The following is a 16,335-nucleotide window of genomic DNA, read 5'->3' on the forward strand; positions in this document are numbered from 1 at the left end:
TAAGCTAATCCTCTAGCAATGTTAGGTACTGATTCATCAGTTGTACTTTGTGATCTTTAATTAGATTGAAGACTTCTATCTTTGATTTTCTCTTTTGTTTCTGTGAATAACTGCCTTATATATTTTGTCTGCTTTCTTTTGCTATGGCCAGAACAAATGTCTACATCTGCATTGCCTGTCATTTTTCTTTAATCTGAATTCCACTTACTTAAATTTCTGAGAATAGTTCAGAGTACTACCTTAGTCTTATTAACAGAATCTGAGCCAGTGTCATAGTTACAAACTACTCGTCTATCACAGTGTGGACAATCTCTGCTTTGTGCTTGTTAATTTAGACGTCTTAATTTGAGTTCATTTCCTCCCGTGCAAACTGCACTACATATTGGAATTTAAAAGGCATGTGGCATTGAATGCACACAATTAGTTACGTAGTGGTCACAAGTTTGGTTATTTGGAGTTTAACTCTATATTCTTTTTTTTTTTTTGGATACCAGGAGTCTAACTCAAAACTTCACACTTGCCCAGCAGGCACTGCCACACTGAGCTATATCCCCAGCCCCTCTATTTTAATATATTTTTGAATTTTGAGTTTCTTCTGAGAAGTGTATTATCTGGCAGAATATTGGCAAATTTTTTACTGCAATTTTACTTTATACAATAAAGAAATTTAAAATATTTCTGACTCTTTATAATACTTAGAAGAACTGACAAATTTATAGTACTCAGTGTACTATTACAAAAAAAAATTTAAATTCAAAAGCAGAAAGCCAAATATCAGTGGTTGTGATATTAGTTAGATAAGTTAGATAAGTTTGTGTTGTGGATCTCAAAACCTCTGGGCATCTAAACTAGAACATTCCAGGAACATTTACATTATTTTCTTGCTTTTAACACATTGCAAGTTATTGAAACATTTATTTTAAAATTAAAATAGCATATATATACAAATAATAGAATTATCACATACACATGGCACCAGCTTTATATCTGCCTTTCTATTTATCTATTTTCTTTGTTGGCATTTTTAGCAAGACTTTGTAGCCATGTACTTTGTGTACTTCAAAATTCAGGTGTCGTCGTTTTCTCTAAAAAAGGAACAAACCTCTTAAGTTCTAGTCACTGACTTGTGGCTTATAAGGTCATTTTGTGACCTTGGAATACCTTTCTGTAGTTTCCACTCAGCAGTTTACTTTACATGGTCATATTAAGAAATAATTAAAATCTGTAGATACTAGAAAAAACCTGAGTCCTTAAGTCCTGCTCATGTTTCATTACAAAGATTGCTAATGAAATCATTGACTTACTTCAAGAAGCAGATTAATTTTTATGATGCAAAAAGGAACCACAAATACACTTACTTTCCCACTGAACAATAAACACCTTTAAGTAAAAGGCATTGTGAAAAATATCATTGAAACCTTTAAACTGCTATCTGTATCAATCACAAGAAAGGTTCACATCGGAATAGTGTTAAACTCATAACTATTCTCCAATAACTTGCTATGTGAATGAATAAGTGAATGCATCAAGCCAACCAGTCAAGTTATTCAGTTAATCACAGAAGGATGCATGTCCATATTTAAAGTGTAGGGTAGTACCGCAAAGGTAATAAACAATGAAAAAGTTTTAACTTGAGAGAAATTTGTTTGTTTGTTTGTTTGTTTTGGTACCAGGAATGTAAGTCATGACCTCAGGCTTGCCAGGCAAGTGCTTATGCCACTAGGCTATATCCCTCAGCCCAAGAGAGAAATTTTTAACATTTTTATTGGAAACATATTTATGCTCTGAGCATTCTAACTGCAAAATACTGTGTTACACTCCTAGACCATGTTGAGTGATATTCAGGTTCCGTGAGATTAGAGTCACGTACAGTGATTATTAAAAATGCAAGATCTCTTTCCAAAAACACATTCAGTTGGTCTGTAGTGGGGCTCAGGAATTTTTTTTCCAGAGAGCAGGTGAGTGATTTGTAGTGGTCAGCTTTCCCACTGCTAGGACCAAATACCTGACACCTGCACTTTAAAGGAGGAGAGGTTTATTAGACTCACGGTTTCAGAGGTTGCTATCTGTGGTCAGCTGGTTGCAAAGCAGAAGCATGATGGATAAAGGATATGATGGAAGAAAGCTGCTTGCTTGTTGGTGGCCAGAAAACAGCACAGAAGAAGAGCATGAGCAAGCAACTAAGGGGCTAAGGGCTTGATACAGTCCCAAGGGCATGCCTCCATGACGCCCAGACACACCCGAAGTACGCTTTAATCTCGCAGGCCAAGCAAGCTGACAATGACGATTGACAATCACATAATTCTGTAAATACAAGTAGTCTGTAAAACACTAGCTCTGGAAGATGCCATCACTTAAACCTTATGTTTTCATCGTTTACTTGATGAATATTTACTTCTGGCTCTGAATTCAGTATTTACTTATGACCCTGCCTCTTCCAATACATGTGACACTATGCCCAGCACGATGATGTATTTTAGGTGAAAATGATGATTTGTTAAAGTAGTTTATGTAACATAGCAGTAATCACCCAAACACCATTGGCTACATTTTTCGGGTGCTTATGGAGATATTAGATTGCTATTTGGTTAGCTGCATCACTTTTGTATCAACAGTCTTCATGAGAAAAGCATATTGAATAAAAGTTCCAGGTAATGTGGATAAACTACTTAGCTTCTGATATGTTTAGTTGGAGCTTGTTGTTTTAAACCAAATTATTTAAAATAAATTATTTTTGTGCTGTAAGTGTTATTCTACCGGGCTAAATCATGACACAGGTTTCTAATTCATGCCACTGGTTCCTTTGTGCTTCCATCGGTTGTTGACACAGAAGAGTCTAGTAACCCCTTGCGTATAGGCAGAAATTAATAGGGTACCTGTTACATACACAAAAAGGTGCATTTCAAGCAGAATCACAATAAAAATATGTAATCATACCTCCTTCTCAAACATCTAATGTACAATGTCTCTGTAAATTATCACTCTGTGATTGGTCTGAGTTTTGTTTTGGAGATTATAGACTTGTAAATGGTTTAATATAAAGTAATTGATAATTTTGACTTGGCCACTCATTCTCTGATAATCTGTCACTAATTTCTTCATCTAAATAAAAGCAAAAAAGTCCTTTATTTGCAGTTATTTAGGAAGGATACTAAAAGTAACTGTATATTTTATCATTTTGGCATATTGATGAGCTTATTTTTAACTTGTATTCATTTTCCTGCCCTCTTGGGTGTGTACACTCACAGGAGTCAAGTAGATGTACTAATTAAATTATTACACATTCCTGTATATTCAAACTTGATTTTTTATATGAAGTCAAATGGTATTATATAATGTACATAAAATACATATAATATGTATGAAGATATGAATAACAGTATTTGGAAGTATGCTTGTGTTCTCTGATCTAAATGATGGGATCACCTTTCTAGAATTCAAAGAAAACTCTAGTAGCAATCCTATGAAGTGACTAATGAAGGTATCTTTTTCTTCATTTTCTTAGAAAGGGAAAAATGAGTCAAAGTTGCTCAATTATTGGATAACTGTCTGAAACTAAAAATCACATTGTTAGATTAATGTAGGAATTTAATTGTGTCATAAATTATAGTTTCCACTAATCACAAGAGTATTAAAATACAAAGATTTTAATCCTTTTTAAAATGAAAATACAGATTTCTATTTGCACTAGGGTACACACATATAACTAGAAATTCTGAGGATGTTTTAATGAAATCAATGGTTATCTCGTAATATTTTGGAATATATTAGAGCTTAATAGCAGAAGTCCTTAATGGTTACTGCTCAACAACATATGTGCATATATGTTTTAGTTTCTAATATTGGTCATTTTATTTTCAACTGATCATTCAAATTGTAAGAATAAACTGAGTCCCTAAACCCTGCTACAATTCAATCTCTGTTCCTACTTTTCGGTGTTATTTTCCAAAGATGGCTGAGTTAATTATACAAATACAGTGAATACAACACATAGTAGTTCAGAAAGATCTCTGAGAAGAAGATGCAAATGATGCTGTGGTTTTTAATTAATTCAAACACTGACATCAGTTTCCTTAGAATCCCAAGGCCTAATATGCAGAATTTACTATTATTTATAAAGCCTCTTATTTTTTGACTACTGTGAAATGTGTTGGATATATTTAAGAAAACAGAGATTGAATAAGGAACTCTATTGTAAACAGATTTGTGTAATGTGTGACAAGCTCTCTATCATTATCTTATGCAGTACTCATGACATTTTAAATTTGGTGTTACTAGAGTTTTCATTGAGAAGATTCTATTCTTAGTAAAGTAAAGGGAACTAGATCCTACAGTTTCTTAGCCCAAATGTATCTTCTTTCTACTCTATCTGCTATTTATTTCACCGAAGAAGATTTATTTGGCAAAATTCAAATTTCTTTGGGAAGTTGTTAAGTTTATTTTTCTATTAACTACTTAAAATATATGATTATCCTCTATTTGTCTGGGTATAGTATTTATAACTTAAAATCTATAAATATTCTCTGTGAATATACTTACTGAAATCCAGATTATTTTCCCTAAAAACAACCTCTCATCTATTTTTCATTAAAGTTTATAAACTATCTGATTTAAAAAACAAATCCTGCCCTAAATTGTGGAGGAAAAAACTCAGTGTTCTTTTTGATTGAATCATATATTGTGTTTAGCTGAATATAGATGATTATTTTAATTCAGGACTGAAAACTACTTTCTAAACTATAGAAAGTAATTTTATTTTTCGACCCACTAATGATATTTTCAACATTCATCTTTAGAAAATGTTAAAACCATACCTACAATCAGGAATATATTCTCTGAAGTATTATTTGGAATGTGAGAATATTGGAAACAATCTGGATATATTTTGATTTAATTACCTGTATTATACACGGTTCCATGAAATTTAAACAGTCATCAGCAAGAGTCACTTTGGATACTCCAGAAAAATGAGAACATGCTTATATGTCGTATAAATGTACCAGTTCTCATGAGAAATGTAATTATTATGTATTGCAAACATGTACTAATAAAAGGTAAAACTTGGAAAAACAGAAACAAAATTCTGAACAATGCTAAAAAAATCAAGGTCATTCTGAACACTGTTTTGCAAGAACCAAAAAGGGTCATCAAGTCAGTAGCTATACTGTAACGGCAACTACTGTAAAATGTGTACATGAAGAAGACTGGTTTAGTAGAGAAAGAATATAAACATAATATTGTTAGCACTATTCTATTTAATTTTATCTTCTCTGATCAAAAGTCTTTGTATAACAAATCTTACAGTTTATTGTAATTTGAATTGTGACCTTAATTTGTTGAAATTTTGTGTCAGTTATAATTTGCTTATATACTACTGCATTTAAAAGATTTCTTTTGGAGATAAATGTAGTTAGGTTTTCTTGAGTTTATTAGAAAAAGAAAAAACAGGCCAAATTCATATTTAGCAGTTAAGGGATAGACCCCCTTTTTATTGATGGTGCCTACTGAAGAAAAATGTGTCTTTTAAACTCTGGGAACTTTGTTTCCTTCAGAGAGGTATTCAGTAAGCCAGATGCACACCTGGTTCTTGGTGTACTTTTTTTTTCTGATTTATAGCTGTCACCACTGAAAGTGTCATAGAGATTTTCTATTTTTATTTTATTTTTATTTTTTCAAAGGCTAGAACAATGAAACAGTCAAGAATTAACTCTAAAAGTTGACCGTAAAACCTCAGAAAAAGCTAGCTTTAGGACATACTTTAAATTAATTCCTGATAACCAACTATGCTTGAATATTTTAGAATGCTTCCAAAATGTATTCCACAAAAGAGTGAGAAGTATGGAATTGTAATAAGTCAACCCTCAACCTATAGAGACTGCAGACTGACTTTCAGTCTTCCTTTTGTCAGTGTGGCAAAGAGTAAGTTAAATTGAAAAATATCCTGCGAGTTTCCATGCTGCCAGTTCTTTCTTGAGCAATGTCAGGAAATTAAGGATTTCTATGAGCTAATAGCTGATGTGACAAGTCACATGTGTGCCCAAGTTTCTTATTGTATGTGGCAATATTGACAGATTTGCTTAAACAGAAAAGTAGTGTCTTTGTTTATGCTGTGGTATAGACCTAGTATAAAGACCACATATATGTAAGTAAAATATTTATTCCCATCTAATTTAAGTGTGTCTGTCTTCCTGGCCCTGGTGAAGAGCTTCCTAGTTTTGGTTTGGCACTAGTAATCTCTATTTTAGAATGCTTCACTACTGACTCGTTGTTCATCCAGAGAGGAGGATAATTGTTCTGGAAAACAGCTTCATCATTTTTGCTTTTATTTTTTTGGTTTTTTATTTTTTTTATTTTTTTATTGTCTTTTTGAGACAGGGTCTCACTATGCAGTTCAGGCTGGCCTTGAGCTCACTTTGTAGCCCAGACTGGTCTTGAACTCATAACGATCCTCCTGCCTCAGCCTCCCGAGTGCTGGGATTACAGGCATGTGGCACCACACCCAGCTCATTTTTGCTTTTAAAATTATGAACTCTTGGTATTGCTTCTTTTTGTCTGTTAAGTAATAAATATAGTAATAAAAATAGTCTTTTACAACTTAACTTATCTCTGTACTCTTAGTTTCTCTCAGAGTATCTATCTGGCACATGGTAGTTATTTAATAAATTTTTGAAGATTAAATACATTGAAGTGATGAGTGAGATTGGCCTACTGCTATACATGTGAAATGCATAGCTTTACTAAGTTAGTATTTCTAAACAGTGCATTTGTCATTTGTAATGCTCATTTTACGATGCATCGCAGTACAAATTATAAAGTATATCTTAAGAACACTTTTCCTAGTAACAGGATATAAATATAATGGAGGCAAAATAATGGACTTAAGTGCATTTTATTTATACAAGTCTATGAAAATACTTACTTTTTAAATCATAGCATGGTTACAGTTTGCCCTTATTACTTCACTTCAAAATAAAGTGTTCAGTGCATGCCTTTGTTCAGTTTGTGAGACGATCCTTGAAATATAGAAACTATTACCTTTAAGCATGCGTGTTAAAGTCTGGAAAATTGCGAGTACTTGAGCTAAAATTTAAAAGGACTTTCTGTGTTTTAGGTGGCCCTCTTGTGGTGAGAAGGTCAAACTGTCCCAGGTGAAGACCTGGAAATGTTCATGCTGAGTCAAAATCCAGCCAATGAATAGCAAATAATTGTTTTCATCTTTTCTCTAGGCTCCTAGGAGCAAAATTAACAGACATAAAACAAGCAGACAGTAACACAAACTAACCTTTTTTCTATCTTCTCTGTGTAGCTACTGTATGACTCTAATGATCAAGAACAACTCATGGTGACATTTTAATAAAAAACTGTTAAATTTGATTTTTTATATATTCACTTGGAAATAATTTTATACTCACATCAAAGTTGCAAAGATAAAAGCAACAGTTTTTACTTACTTTCCAGTGAGTTAAACATTAACATCTTATTTAACTATAGTATCATCTATAAAACCAGAAAGTTGGCATTGATCTACTGATATTAACCCAGCCATAGACCTTAATGAGGTGTTATCAGTTGTCCTATCAATATCCTTCTCCAGCTCCAGATTGTTCAGCATGTGACATGTCTTAGTCCTTCATTGTTTTATGACTTGACACTTTGGAAGATTACCCATCATTTTCTTTGTAAAATACCCTTCCATTCAATTTGTCTACTGTCTGTTTGTGATGAATTTTGAGCAAAAATACAAATGTTGTCATGTGTCCATTTCACTGCCAATCAATGGATGTAGGATGAGCTTCTGTCTTACTATTAGGATGTTGACCTTATTCACTTGGTTAGTGTGTGTGTGAGGTTTCATCACTGTAAAATTACTCTTTTCCCTTGGTAATTAATAATTTTAGATTAGATGTCTTATAATTAATGCCATTAATCACATGCATTTTCTTTTTCAAGGGCATTTAATGGAATGTGATTACAATTTATATATCAAAATAGACCTTGTGAAGTGAGTTTCTTGCATTGTTTGCAATGATCTTTTCTCCTTCACCTATGCCTATCAGCAGTTTTGAAGATTAACTTACGGTCTTCAGAAAGGTTGTGCTTATTCACGTTGACTAAACCCCATGCACTCAATGGCCTCACAGGTATGTCGAGAGTACCAACGTGGCAATTGCAACAGAGGAGAAAATGATTGTCGGTTTGCGCATCCTGCTGACAGCACAATGATTGACACCAATGACAACACAGTCACCGTGTGCATGGATTACATCAAGGGAAGATGCTCTCGGGAAAAGTGCAAATACTTTCATCCACCTGCACATCTGCAAGCCAAGATCAAGGCTGCCCAATACCAGGTCAACCAAGCTGCAGCAGCACAGGCTGCAGCCACTGCGGCTGCCATGGTGAGTACAAACATCAGCTCTCTCCTTGCCAGCAGTCGAAGAAGCAAAGTGAACAACTGTATCTGTCTAGAAGCTATCATCTATTAACCTTGTAGAAAGTTTTTTTGCTGAAGATATGTTTGTTCAGGTATCCTAGAAACTACATAAAGAAGTTACTGTTCACAGCAGTGAGGGTAACTCCTCAAATGGTTCAGATTGCTCCTATTCTTGGCCTAACTCTTCATACTCTGTCTTATTCTGGATGTAGAGTTTCTGAAATTTCTGCTTCGAAAAGAACCACCTGTCTCCTTCTTTTCAATTTAACGATATTGCCATCTCAGTCTTATTTTTGTGTGCCATCTAATCAGCACTGTGTTCCTTTGGTGTGTTCTTTTGCACATCAAGGCCCTTTACATTTATCCTGCTTTTAACCATAACACAATCTGGAACTATTTAGGATTGCTTCAACAACATTGTTTTTAGAATTAGCTACAGGATTTTGAATAGTGTGCTATCTAGATTGCCTGCAATAATATTGTGGCATAACCTAATTATATAACCACAGAAGTTTGACTGTGCCATAAGGCAGCAACACTCAAGGACTTAGAAAGTGGATCATTTAGAGTAGACACTAAACTACATGTTGAAGGTAAATTTTAATGTGACCTAATAGCTGAATTGAATGAGTCCATTCTTTGTTCTCTGCTTAGCTGTTTTAATGTTGTCCCTTTTTTACATAAATATCTGGATTAATCTCTAAAATATTCATAAAAAACCACTGTGTAGTATTTCACAGCACAGTGAAATAATCATGAGAGAGGTCTTTTCTGTGTTTATTTATGGATACTTGAGCAAAAATACAGAAGGCAGACTCTCTCCTTTTCTCTTCCTTCCACTTTTTTTTCTGTTAGAGTATCTTGTTTGTAATTAACTACGAAGAGGAGTGATCCTCCCAATAACAACTCAATAGTGCCTTTATTGTGCATGCTTAGTCTTGTTATTCGTTGTATATGGCATTCCGATGATTTGTTTTTTTATTTGTTTTTTCTCACCTACCCAAAAATGCACTGCTGCCCCCATGATGCACCTCTGCTTGCTGTTTATGTTAATGCGCTTGAACCCCACTGGCCCATTGCCATCATGTGCTCGCTGCCTGCTAATTAAGACTCAGTCGGCTGTCAAATCACTGAAGCGACCCCTCGAGGCAACCTTTGACCTGGTACTATGACCTTTCACCTTTTAGCTTGGCATGTAGCTTTATTGTAGATACAAGTTTTTTTTTTTTTACCAACTTAAATATATATTCCTTTTTCTGTTATAAAGTTCTAAAGTACAATGAAAAACTGAGTGTGGTTTCCTGACAAAATTAGTGGAAAGACTAATATAAGTACATAGATGGATGTCATACAGTGCAAGACTGAAAACCCAGCAGCCCACATTCAGTTTAACTACATTGTAAACTGTGCTAAAGAAATACTTGGAAGACATTAAAATGTATTTTTGACTGTATATTTTATGTACTTGTTTGATTAGCATGGCTTTAGTAATAGATTATTTACTTTTTAATATTTCTAGTTCAGTATTTAAGAAAAACAGTTGCATGCTCTGGGACATTTGCATGTGTCAGTAGATCTGGTTGGGGGGAGGAGCAAAGTGGTGTAGGTTTTTATGTTACCAGTTTCGGTCACTCTGTACAATTAACTATTAACATTGCTTATACTCGTCAATCCTCATGGAGCTCGCAGTGCAGCTTTTCTTCTTTTCCCAAATCAATGGCTTCTCACATAAAGCCTGAAGCATTATGGGATGTTAAACATCTTAACACTTGATAACTCGTGCTCTCGTCCAGAGGGGTTTTGTTGTGGACAGAAATAATGCTTCCTTTAAAGCTCTTATCTTGCTTTTTTATTTTCCCTTTAATTTTTGTTTATTGGATTTTTCCCCCCCTTGGGTAGTTAAGTGCTCTGCTGCTTGCTTGCTCATGCTTCCTAACAATTTTAGCCTTCAACTGATTTTTCTTTTTTCTTTTTTTCTTTTTACTGGTATTTGTTTTTTATACTCGTTCACTAAACAGGGAATTCCTCAAGCTGTACTTCCCCCATTACCAAAGAGGCCTGCTCTTGAAAAAACCAACGGTGCCACCGCAGTCTTTAACACTGGTATTTTCCAGTACCAACAGGCTCTAGCCAACATGCAGTTACAACAGCATACAGCGTTTCTCCCACCAGGTAAGGGCTTGGATTTGTTAATAAAGGAGTCTGTCGATCAAGGTAGAAGGCTACTGTTAGAGCAGATAAACCACAGCCCTGGATTGCTTTTAGTCATAGATAAGGGGTAAGGTAAGGTGGTCCTTAATGGAAACTTATCTGAAGTATCTCATATGATTTTTCTTAAAAACTAGAAATTTTAGCTTAAAGAAATGTAGATTAAATATCAGTGGTGTTTTATATATTTATTTGTGTTTGTGTTATTTGGAATTGAAATACAGTTCTCTTCTCTTTTCCTCTCTTTCCTCGCCATTGTTATATGTCTGTCATGCTATTTTATGATACTTTCTTGCTGTAAGACCCCTTTGCCTTCATGAGTCTATGAGTTAATTTGACTGGTATGAAATGACTCTTTCAATTTTAATTCGTTATCAGCCTCTTTGGTTCCCCAGTGGACAATAAAAAAATAACCATATATTCTAGAGCTCTTAAAATATGCTCTTCTTAGTAGTAATCAATTCCTTGATTAAAATTTTTATTGTTTCTAAGCTAATATTGAAATAATGTTTACATTTATATTTGAATTTTATGTCTGTGGTTACAATTTATTTTCAATTTGGTTACATACATATATTCTAGATTTATTCACATGGATTTAAAAGTTAAAAACATAAACTAACAATTCATTTAGATACCTGGAAATTTTCTATTTTTACATACACTGAATTTCAGAACATACATATTAAAGTTCTTTTTTTTTTTTTTTGGTTTTTCTCCGGTACCGGGAACCGAACTCACGACCTTGCGCTTGCCAGGCAGGCGCTTGGCCGCTGAGCTAAATCCCCAGCACCCCATATTAAAGTTCTTATAATCTGGAATTTAGTTAGCCAAACACTCTAATGTCATTTTCTGTTTTACCCCTTAACTTTTATTTTAAAATACCATGAGTTTAGAAATTTAATAACATAATTTTATTAGTGAGTTAATGACTAGTTGTATATATCAAAGATCTAGCTACTCTAGTGAATATTTGCAGTGTGTTAGTTTCATAATAATGAGAGAATTAATAATGTACTTTTTGGATTCATGAACAAAGGAATAAACTATACTCAAATTAGTTTTTACTGATAGACACTTTTTTAACAGTGCATCTTTCAAAGCTGGCCATCCATATGCAAATAAATATGTAACAGCAATGAATTAACTAGGATACTCTATTAAAACAGTTCGTGCTTGTAGTATAAAATGATATTTATACTCATGAAATAGCATCTGTCAAGTGATGTTTTGTCCCTATTACAATGAAAATTAAGTGATTTTGATCTGTAGTGTACTTATTGCTTTCTGAGGGAAAAATTTTAACTCTTTTCTATATAAATAGTTTTTCAGAAACTTCCAAAAATTTATATTTTTCATTTTTACAAGTTGTCAAGTCCTTAGATTTTACTGTTTCCAGTGAACAACACACCAATTTTATATACTCAAATCACTAGACAGAAGTTTAAAGCAATTATCATAATTTCTTTGGAAAAATTAAAAAATTTATTTTTGTCAGTCTGTTTCATTGAATAAAACATTATGATTAGAACTGACAGTTTCCTTATTTAAAATCAAAAATTAAAAATAATCTTCTCCTAACTTCTAAGAAAGCATCAAATAATCTTTCTTACTAAATGCATTTTACATTAGTTTCTCCACTCATCAGATGACCATACTCTTTTCTCAGTGAGTGTAATCATCAGTTGAATACCATGCATGACCCTTACTTGAGACAGTAGTGTATCTCCTGAAAAGTTTTCAGTCCATAGATAGAAAACAGAACCTATATAAGGGTTAAGGTAGGAAGATACTAAGCACATTCATAAAGCAGAATCAGTTGTTCTTTTGTTCTTGAATGTTAAGCATTGCTAATTTAAATTAAACATATTATAATATCTGGAAATATGCTGAAATTTTGAATATATTTTTTCTTTTATGATACATTGTTTTTCATCGTAGTAATAATGTGAAATAATATTTATCTCTCTCCTTCTTTAAAGGGGCTAAAGCCACAGGTTGACCTATTTATTAAACACATAATCGGAATTAGATACTGCCTTCATAGTTCTTCCGAAATATTTTCCTTACTATAAATGTACCTGTGTGCACAAAAAATGCCCTCATGCCATGAAAAGTTTAAAATAGCCTACCTTTACTTCTGCCAAACCACTTTGTCACAGAGAGAAACCTGAAGCGCGGAGAACATGAACTCAAACACCTCAGGGGTCAGGCAGCCCACATACACAAATGAAGCAGGAACTAATCTGGGAGTCAGGCTGAGAGCCTGAGGGTACTGGAACACACAGGCCCACGCCCAGGGGAGACAGTCAGGGTTTGGGCTTAGCCTTTTGTGGCTCCCAGGCATATCGCTGGCAGATAGTTCCAGGTGTATGCATACCCGCCTGTCTTTCCATTTACATCACAGAGCACTGAAGCCATGTGATTGTATCTGGGTCTTCTAGGATGTGCTGATACAACCTGCAATGGAGGCCCTGCTAAACATTGCTGCTCCAGAATATGCTGGACAGTAGTGTGGTTATATGAGAAATCCCCCAATTTTTAAAATGTTGCCAGTTAATTCATTGTGGGTTTTTTGGGTTTTTTTGTTTTGTTTTGTTTATTTTTGTCTGTTTGAGACAGGTTCTCACTATGCAGTTCAGGCTGGCCTTGAGCTCAGTTTGTAGCCCAGGCTGGTCTTGAACTTGCAATGATCCTCCTGCCTCAGCCTCCCAAGTGCTGGGATTACAGGCATGCGCCACCATGCCCGGCCCAATTCAGTTTTTAAAAAACAACCTTTGAGAACTAAAAAGTAACTCAGTTTTACCATGGGTTCATGTGTAATTTCACGTAATACCTGGGAACAATCGAGTTCATTTTCTAAAATCTAGGTTATCCTATGCACAAATAACAGAATAATCCTATAACCAAAACATCCTATCTGACAGTCTAACAATTGGGAAGGTATATTCTGAGGACCTTTTCGGAGCAAGGTAGAGAGTGAAAGTCATTTGCATTTTGCAACTCTTACTTTACACTTCTGTAGTCTATCGTTTCAAAAAAATGACAGAGACATGTAGGTCTGTTTAATTCCCATTACAGTGAAGCATCGTTGGCTAAATCCTTAGAACAGGTGACTGTGCATACAGGGAATGGGTTGCTGGCAGATCAGGATTCTGTGTGAAGCCATCCAGCAAGCAAAGGAAACTAGCAATGGACAGTAACTTCTTAATAACAGAGTTGGGCTTCTATGGCGTGTACCCACCCACCCGACCGTCATGTGTGTATGCATGTATCCATCCATGTGTATGCATCCATCTTTCTGCCATTCTATCCTTAACTCCCTCTTTCCTTCCCTTTGTCCTTCTCTCTCTTCTGTCCTTCCCTCTTTTCATCTGTTAATCTTCTCATTCATTCAGTCAGCAAATTTTGATTGCCTGCCAAGCAGCGTATCAGTAGTTACAAAAGAAATTATAATCTCAGAGCTCTAGGGGAAAATCTAGTATCTATAAATACTTTGTTTATCTAACACAGTTTTTAAAAAAGTCTCAATGTGAATCTTATACACAAGGTACATACTTTCAGACTCTAAGCCCCAAAATTTCCTATTGCCATAAGCCTACTTTTTCACATATTAATTTCAAAAGAGTTACTTTTTATTGAGTAGCTGTCTGGGCATGCTGCTGTAGGTGCTTGACTTTTTATTTGTTGTCTTTTCATTTTTCTCACCACAACCTCAAAAGTTTAACTTAATTTTACCTGTGAGTCATTTGGGATCCACTGAGGCACAGAGATTTGTCAGGTTGAATGCTTTGTGGGGTTAGGAATTTAAACTTAGGTTGGCAACATGGGTCAGTCTCTTGATATCTGTAAGCAATGTGCATAGTAATGCAGCTGTGTAAAAAAAGATTTGAACTGGGTACACACCTGTAATCAGCACTCTGGGAACAAGACAGAAATTCAAGCCCAGCTTGGGGAGTTCAGCACCTTAGTGAGACCCAGTTTCAAAAAATAAAGACTGGGGACATAGCTCAGTGTGCAGGCCCTGAGTTCAATCCCCAGTACCACAAAAACAACCAAACAAAGAATGAAAAAAATAAAAGAATTTAGAAGAATGACACTAACCCTTACTGATTACCTAATGCCATACCTGAGGTTTTACACTTTTCATCTTATTTAAAGATACATATTAGATTAAATTCATGTTAAAGGGTTTTCTTTCCAATTTTAGGCGTGTACTACTTCTTTATTTTAACCTTCATTTTTTAGAGCTAATCGATTATACAGATTATAAATAATCTAGGGCCTACTTTTATTTGTGTGTGAATGTCACTTTTGTAGAGTACGTCAGAAACACCTTTTTTAAAACATATTTCCTCATGAATTTAAATTAAGCTCAATTCTACATTCTATTCTCTCTGTGTCATATGGACGTAATTAATAAAAAGAAGGAAATGCTACTTGGTTGATATCAATTTTGATAATTCAATTGATTGTGAGCTTTTAGTCCTAAAAGATGCATTATTTTTAGAAGAACTAAATCAGCTTTGTACTTCTTAAATAAAGTCTAAGTTGGCTTGAATTATCACAAGGAAATTCCAACTTCAAGCCTCCATTACAATGCTTTTCTCTCTCTTACTTGTTTCTGTTTTTCTTGAATTTGTGAATTCCCATCCTGTTACTTACCCTGCATCTTCACAAATATCAATTTAAAATTTAATTTAGAAAGTCATGTAATTAAAATAACACATTCCACGGAAATACACCACTCAGCTAAGCATATATCTTTGTAGGCAAAATTGGAAATTGACAAATATATCCACTTAAATTTTGCCTTGTGCTGAAAATTGAAGAAAAAAATTAATTTGGCTATTTATGCACCATTGTTAGCAAATCTAAGCATTTAAGTAAAGATGGATGTCTTGGTCATTTCGAAAGTGATTTTTGCTTTTGGTAAGTGGGTCCTACAGCATTTTGTCTTCATATTTGTGAGTTACTGCACCCTGGCTAGTATTTTCATTGCTACCTTATGTTTATTTGCCGCAAATCCCTCTCAGAACTGTGTGCATTGGTTATAATGGTAATGAGGAAGATAACTCAAACTAAAATTCATGTCATAAAAAGTTTAGGGTTTTAGAGGGATAGTATAAGGTTAACTCATTTCCAGCATGTGCAGGCTTCATTATGCATGAAATGAAATACAGTAGGCAAATTGTAGGAAAATAATTAATAATAAATTTGAAACCTATAACCTGTTCAATATTTAAACTAGCTTTACTATCCTTTAAATACCATATTATTCTTTTTCATTCATCTTTTCATCTTTTCTTTGGTAATTGCCCAGTCCTGCTGCCCCACCACTAAAGGATAATGGTTTCATAGACTTTAGACCCAGTATTAAATTTTACTTTCTCTACTGCCTCAAATTAATTTCTTTATAATTACCGGTTTGTTTCTGTTGTCTTTCATAAGTCTCTTATTCAGCTGTTGTAGCAAATTACAGAGATATTCAAATGTCTTAAATAATGCCTGTCAATAGAATATTACTTTGCCTGAAAGGATGCTTCCCTAGCTCCATTACCCAGATTAATCACTGATCATTGTGCCCACAGTCTAATTGTGATAACAGACTAACTGCAGCTGTGACAGAATGCCAGTTAAGTAACCTGTGTTTCAGTTCAGTTTCTCAACGGCAGCTTTGTTTTGTTAGGCCA

General features: G+C 34.3%; 1 protein-coding gene across 17 annotated transcripts in view; it reads left to right on the top strand.

Annotated features, from left to right (window-relative positions):
• Nucleotides 1-16,335, top strand: part of Mbnl1 (muscleblind-like splicing regulator 1) — a 200,261-nt gene that overhangs the window by 173,095 nt on the left and 10,831 nt on the right. For 13 of the 17 annotated variants that reach the window (XR_001235772.1, XM_013518604.1, XM_013518605.1 and 10 more), the window contains 3 exons: nt 8,142-8,399; nt 9,544-9,597; nt 10,453-10,606. Coding sequence is in view for 16 of the 17 variants with exons in the window: in XM_013518604.1 (XP_013374058.1) it covers nt 8,142-8,399; nt 9,544-9,597; nt 10,453-10,606 (466 nt within the window). In the remaining variant the exon portion in view is untranslated. The remainder of the gene's footprint in view (nt 1-8,141; nt 8,400-9,543; nt 9,598-10,452; nt 10,607-16,335) is intronic. The other 4 variants (XM_013518608.1, XM_013518609.1, XM_005393044.2 and 1 more) reach the window with 1 other exon arrangement.

Source organism: Chinchilla lanigera, unplaced genomic scaffold, assembly GCF_000276665.1.
Source record: "Chinchilla lanigera isolate Chin_1 unplaced genomic scaffold, ChiLan1.0 scaffold00047, whole genome shotgun sequence".
In the NCBI taxonomy this organism is placed as follows: domain Eukaryota; kingdom Metazoa; phylum Chordata; class Mammalia; order Rodentia; family Chinchillidae; genus Chinchilla; species Chinchilla lanigera.